Source organism: Buteo buteo, chromosome 5 (assembly GCF_964188355.1).
Source record: "Buteo buteo chromosome 5, bButBut1.hap1.1, whole genome shotgun sequence".
In the NCBI taxonomy this organism is placed as follows: Eukaryota; Metazoa; Chordata; class Aves; order Accipitriformes; family Accipitridae; genus Buteo; species Buteo buteo.
In genome coordinates, this window is record NC_134175.1 from 10,494,371 (window position 1) to 10,501,310 (window position 6,940).

General features: G+C 42.3%; 1 protein-coding gene across 3 annotated transcripts in view; it reads left to right on the forward strand.

The window, feature by feature from the left end:
- The window catches only part of ADARB1 (adenosine deaminase RNA specific B1), a 91,131-nt gene extending 84,812 nt beyond the window's left edge, over positions 1–6,319 (forward strand). For all 3 annotated transcript variants that reach the window (XM_075027759.1, XM_075027758.1, XM_075027760.1), the window contains one exon: positions 26–6,319. In XM_075027759.1, coding sequence (XP_074883860.1) covers positions 26–199 — 174 coding nt within the window. In that variant the 3' untranslated portion in view covers positions 200–6,319. The remainder of the gene's footprint in view (positions 1–25) is intronic.
- The last annotated feature ends 621 nt before the right edge of the window (positions 6,320–6,940 follow it).

The window sequence follows — 6,940 nt, forward strand, 5'->3', positions numbered from 1 at the left end:
CTTTTCTCATCTTTAATCCCCACAGCTTTCCTCTAGCTTGCGCTCAAAGATCAAGCCTAATCTGTACCATGAAACCAAGCAAGGAGCCACCGAGTATCAAACTGCCAAAGAGTGTTTGTTTAAAGCATTCCTGAAGGCAGGACTTGGAGCCTGGGTGGAGAAGCCCATAGAACAGGATCAGTTTTCTCTCACGGTCTAATTCACAGACTGCACATCGCTTTGGAAGGGGGGCTGTTCTGGAAATTCCTGGTGTCCAGCATTGCTTTCTGGCATCTCCGCAGCCATCAAAACATCTTTTTACTGTTTGGAGTTGGGTTTTTTCCCTTTGTTTTTCTGAAACTTCATAGTAACTGTTTCTGTTTTGCCTAAGTATTGAAACTCAGTGATGATCTGACACATAGTTGTATATTTTGTTATGGGAAAGTAATTTCTGGTATATTTCTAGAAATACTTTTACTGTAGAAAACTTGCAGTAAGGCTGTCCTTACAGTATGCAACGACTCATTTTTTCTGGGTTAAAATAATTTCTTTTTTTAATTCAATGTCATCAAATGCATGAAGAAATGAAAGTTTCTCTAGGTTTTACACCACACTTTTAGGAAGTAGCTTAATTTTTTTTAAAGAAAATAGGTGACAAAGCTGATTCTACTCCTCTGTTAACTTGTTTTTGAACTGCAGATATTTCTAGCATATAGCCCACAGAGTCAGAATGGAGTCTGGACAGCTAGTTTTTCCCCACTTCCTTGCTCTTTAAAACCAGCTGCTGAAAATTTCATGTCTTTGATGTATGTATTTATTAGTCTGTGACCCAGTTTTTAACATGCAGCTTTTTATTCTGTTTTTAAAAATACATTTACCTCCCATTTACACACATTGTGAAGTCTTCATTTTTTTTACCATTGTAAACTGGAAACAGCAAAATAATTATTTGTAAGTTAAGAAGTTTAGTCTATAATGTGCAGAAACCTGTTTAGAAGTAGGTGATTTGTATATCCCAGGAACTCATCAGAATACAATCGTAACTGTAACAGTAATATGACAACTTCAAAAAAAAAAAAATTGTTCATTTTAAGGGCACTAAGCCTGAATTGCCAAAACTAGTCACTTGCTGGGTATTAATTGCTCTCTTCTCGGAAATGAAAAGCTCTTGTATGGACAGAAAGTTGTTAAAACTTCTTTCCTGTGAGTTACATCTGCTTTCACCGGAGTTGTTGTGTCTCTGAGATTTCATTGACTTTTGGCTTTACATGTGTGATGGTCTTCATGAAGCTAATTAGGTAAGTTTCTCTCAAACGTGCTTTCATTTGCTTTCACGATTACTTAGAAAGGTGTTTTTCCTAAAGGTGTAGACACTTCTGCTTTATGTAAAAATGTAAGATAGAAGGGAAATACTGTGAGATCAGTTTGATTAACTGGTGTATAGAAGGCACTTTTAAAAACACTTTTTAGTACATGATGTCTGGGAGCGGATGAAACAATGTCTGCTGTCACTTCTCTGCACACATGGCGTGTGTCCAAACACATCCCTTGGCTTATGCCCATCCAGCTATCACCTGTGCTTTCTGAAGAGCATCTCAGAGATCCTTCAGGTTCCCTTTGCAAATGATGAAGGTGCTGTTTCGTGACATGGGAGTCTGCCTGACAAAACCAAATCAGTGCACCACTGCTCCAGCTGTTGGTTCCTGTCCCTCCGCTCCACCGCCCCTTGCTTGTGCTGCACGGGACATCAGATCAGCAGGCTGGTCCATGCTTTGAAGTCAAGTGTTGCTTTTAGACCCACATTGGGTCAGAGATCCAGTTCAGAGTTGTGCTGGCACATCTGCGGAGGCAGTGGAGTGGAGCGTGGGTCCCTTCACCCAGCTGCATGGCCAAAGCCTGTGTATCATGAAGCTGTAACTGGAGTTACTGTACCTCAGCCCCAGCATCTCCAGGGGGTTAGCGAATACTTGGGGCATTGGAGACTTTGATGTAAAACCACTTCTGGCCAATCCTGAATGCCAAGGAGATGTGCTGCTTCGTTATTGCTCAAGTAGGAACCTGTTTTCACCTTCAAAAAATGATCAAGCCTGAAAATCACTTGTGCATTAGTTGAAGCTTCTGGGTTAGTGTCTTGGAAGTAATGCATTGAGGTGCAAACAATGCATTTTTGGCAGTATTGTGGATAATAGCGAGCACTGCTGTGGGAAGGCGAGAAATTCTGTGGCCTAGTGATCCCCTCGGAAGAGACTGTGATGCTTCCAGAGGTTACTGCCTTTTCCAGACGCCGGAGGAACAAATGTTGCAAGCTGCAATAGACAGGCTGTGTTAATTCAGCTTTGTTGGCGACTTAAGCCATCCTATCCACTTCTTGTTAAAACCAAAAGTGCTCCCATGGCCTCTACAAGCCCGAGAAGGCTTTTGTGGTCGTCATCTGACTGAGGCTTAGACTGACCTTTTCTAAAACTAAAAGGAATTTAATTGTATGTGGTCAGATCTTGCAAGCGCTCGGCCATCTGCCTTTGAGATCAACCTTGTCTCGTTCACATTGCAGAAATTCTGTTGTGGCTGTAGTTGAATACGTGCATACATTTCTGCAGGATCAAGGGAATGCTGGTCACACTGTGTGCATTTTCTTGGGATCATTACTGCTATTAGATGAAATACACATTTTTAAGGGGCTCAGTCTATTGATAAATGAAGTCTGTTGATAATTTCCAGCAAATTATTTCTACCCATCTTTCTGAAGCGCTCAATCAAAAGTTGGTGTCTCTCTGGATTTTTTTGATGACTAGGAAAGTATTAGCTCAAACTATTTTTTTTATGAAGTCACAGATATGAGCAATATATTTAAGTATTATTATAGACATAGTTTTTTAAGCTGTTCGAATGAACGAAAAAAATTAAACTGTAAAGGAAATATGTTCCTTGCCAGAACCTTTTGACGAAGGAATGGTGTCAGGTTATTTATGAGGAATGAGTTCTCTTGTTTATAATTCTGGGATTTTAAAAAGTAAGACGTTTTCCAGGGTTGTATGCAATCCATATCTGTCTTCTGGGAGTCAATAAAATACTGCTTGGCTTCCTTCACTTGCTTGTTCCTTTTTGTGCAGCTAATACTTGGAAAAGTGGGGAGGCAGAGCTGTGATTGCTGATGCTCCTGTGTTCCTCACAAATCACCATCACCGAGCAAGAATGGATCGCGATGTATATAATTTCAAGTGACTGCAAAAGATAAGACAGCTCGGCTTCCTGTAGCTGCTGAACATTGTGGCTGACCTTTCTGTTGGGAGCAGCGGGTTGGGAGGCTGAGCAGTCTTGTCTGAAAAGCCTGGGCTGGCTGGGTGGGAGCTGGTCTGCACAGGGACTTGCAATGCTGCTCTGGGAGCTGCTTTGGTTCTTTCAATTATTTAATTTTTTTTTTTCCTTATTTTTGATTGAATATGAGTATTTGTCTCAGGATCTTCAAAGGACTTAAAGAGTAACAACTTCAATGTTGATGAATACTTGAAATCTAATTTAAGGTGTTTTTCTCCAGATGACAGTCTAGCTATAATAAAGTTTGTAGGTTAGTAAAATAGATAATTTTAAATATAAATGTTTGAAATATGTATGTTCTGCAGGATCGTTTTAAGAAAATTTGGGCCTAAAGGTTAACACTTGAAATTTTGGTTATGGCTGTACTCAGGACCTGGTAATAACTATAGATTATTTCTTACCACTTGTGTGTGAAGCGTATCGTGTGTAGGAGCTTGTTAGCAACCGTTCTCCCACAACGGTGTGGATGTCCACGTATAGCTCTCGCGCTTGCAGACCCTGCTTGTCCTCATGTAGCTAGTGACGGCAATCGTGACTCTGCACACTTAGGAATGTACAGTTGGCAATTTTGATCTTCTCCTCATCTTAGAGAAATCTTTTCATGACTGGTTACTGCATAGGAAACTCAGGAGTAGAAGATTTTTGTGTGCTATTACTCTGTATGTCCTCTAAATCTAAAATAATTTGCAGCTGGAAGTCTAAGATCTCGGAGCTGCTGTTGCATTTCATCAGTCCAGTTCTGTGATGTCTAAGAGTGCTGTCGACCCAAGGGGAAAAAATAAATCTTGTCCTGCTCTTTCGGTGAAAAGTACATGAAATAAAGCTCTTGGTTCAGAGTGCTTGGTAGCACAAAGCAGAGCGTGTGTCTCATGGAAGAGTAGTGCTGCCTTTTGAAAACAAGCTGTCTTTTTAAAAAAATAACCAACCAGAAACTGAGAATCAATTATAAGAATTGCTTGGTTGTGGTCACCACATAATTGAGATTAATTTTTTTTTTTTTTAATAGCAATCGTTTTCTAAATAGCAAAGATTATTATTGCCATTCCTTAAATTAGGCTTTAATGCTTGTAGGCTTATGCTTGCAGAGAAGCTGCACTTTGAATTCTTTGCATTTTTATCATCATAAAATGCCCACTGTGAAAATTTTCCCAAAGTTTACTGACAAGGAAGAAGAGCTGCAATTCAGGTATACAGTCAGAACAGAAATGTCTAGTGCTACTTAAAACCTAAGAACCCACAGAAATAAAATGTATAAAATACAATTATCCTGTCTCAGAATCGCCGTGTGTTTTTTATTCTTTGTGGTTTGTTGTTTTTTTCTACCACCAAGTGATTTCAGTTGAGTTTAAAAGATTGCATCTTCTCTTAGTGCGCTCCTGCTTGGAGAGGAGTTGACGTTTATCCTAGGGTTACCTAGAGCTAACAGAGGCACAGGTTTTGAAAGGGACACAAAGTGGATTTTGGAAGGGACACTGGGCCGGGAAGGGCTGGTGCAGGGGCAGGTTCCTGCTACACCCTGGTGCGGTGACCTGGGCTTGGTCCCTGTCCTGCTTGGGGGTTCAGTGGAGACGGCTGTTGGCTCCGTCCTGCGTGCTACAGCTGTGACTGAGTCAGCATCTGACTGAAGCAGGTGGAGAGAGACATTAAAATTGCTGCTTTCTCTAGTTCCTAAAGCAGAAAGGATGACGTGGGACGTGATTTCTGTTCCCTCCTGCTCTCTGCTGGAGAGGCCCTTAGGCAGGAGACGGGGAGCGTGGGCCAAATGAATTGTCTGCTTGACAGCAGGCACTTCCCAGCCCCGGCCTTTCCCAGAGACATCCCAGCACAGGTGGGCCCCAGCTATGTGTAAATCTGAGGCTTTTAGGGTGCATTGGGCTTGCTACCATTCCTTTATGGAAACAACTGGTCCGGAGTATTTGTAACAATTTTGGGTTGAGTCCCAAGGAAGAAAGTTGCGTGGGTCTCTGTGGTTGGGTATTTACATCCACAGGATGCATGGTGTTTCATCACCAGGCAGGTGATGCGCGTCTCTAAAACACACCCAGGTGGAAAAAAACGAAGGCCACTACGTACATGCATGAGCATCACGTGCCTAAGCTGTGACGGTGCTTTGGATAAAACTTCTTCTTTCATTGTTTCTGTTGAGCTGGTTGTGGTAGGAAGGGTGCAGTCCAATGGGGGCTGCAAAAACTGAGCTGTGGCTGGAATCCTGAACCTGTCAGAGTTGGTGGAGAGCAGATAGGACCTGAGTTTCTCCTTGGATCATGTCAACATAGAGTGTTTTTCAGAACCTTTGCAGCCAAAGGTCTGTCCTGTTGCCTGTTAATAAATGGGCAGTTAGTTGTGCCAACAGCATTTGCATGTGCAGGAATGATTTTTATGAGTAGCTATGTTTTGTTTTCTTCAGCCATTCCAGAAAAGAGGAATTAAAAGAGCCGTGTTTGCTGTCAGTACCAAGGGCAGCTGACCTTGGCAGGTGTCACGATTTAAAGAATTTCTGTTCTCTGGAGGGAAAGATCCACAACCGAGGTGACTGCAATATTTTTTTCCTTTTTTAATATCTTCATCATTATCATACCAATATCATTTTTGTTGTAGTTCAGCTGAGATGTCTTTAACAAATTTAAGATCAAATGTGTGTGTGAATATGTATTTATACATATATATATATTGCTGTATAGTATTTGCATTAAGCAGTTATTCTTCCCAGTCTTCCTGTGTGATAGTGTGAATACATTAGCTTTACCTACCTGGTGTAAGGATATTGAAGAACACTCTCCGATACTGTCCTCAACAGTCACTTTCTCCATTCATAATCCCAACTTTGAATACGAGACCTTGTTTTACCTCTGGTTTGTTGCTTTCCTTACAGCACACTTGTTTCTATCCCGGTGTCACTGCTGAAGCACAACCCATTGGTCGATTATTCTAAGCAATGACTGTTTTGCATACTACCTTGCTTTGTTTAATTAATGTTTGTACAGAGATTTGAAAATATAAAGAGCTATATCATTGCTAAGTTTCATCCTTGTTTTTGTGTGTTGATGTTGCTAGTGGCAGCAAAAAAATAAGTGAAACATCACAAAATACCATGCATGTCCTTAAAATGGTGGGTTTGGTTACATCCTGAAGAGCTAGCGAGGAAGTAAGCTGAGGGTATGTTTCTGAACCTGCCAAGTTGATCTCTGAAATTGCAGCTTTTGCAAAGAGAAAGGGAGGGAGGGATAGCAGGATTGGGAATGCACGGCACCACATCACAGAGGGCGCAGGAGTGCCCAGGGTGTGCGTGTGCCTGCAGCTGGAAATGGGAAGCTCTGGAGGTGGGAGCTGCCCTCCCTACCCGTGGGACGCTGACCCGCTGCCCAGGTGCCGTGGGTGATGCGCGGTGTCGCTGCTGGCCAGAGCATGGGAGAAGGGAGAGCGAGAAAGTACGCGATGGCTCTGCAGCTCCAGCGCAGACACGTGGCCTGCCACTGCTGCTGCTTTTGGAAAATGGTGCTTTGCAGTCATTTGCTCAATCCCAAGTGGATGTGTCCCTAACTTCTAGGGACTTGTAGGTGGTCACCAGGGTTTTCATCGGAGCACGTGTCCTCCATTGGGTTTAGATCCTGCACGTGGTCATAGCCTTGAGCTCTGCTGCCAGGTG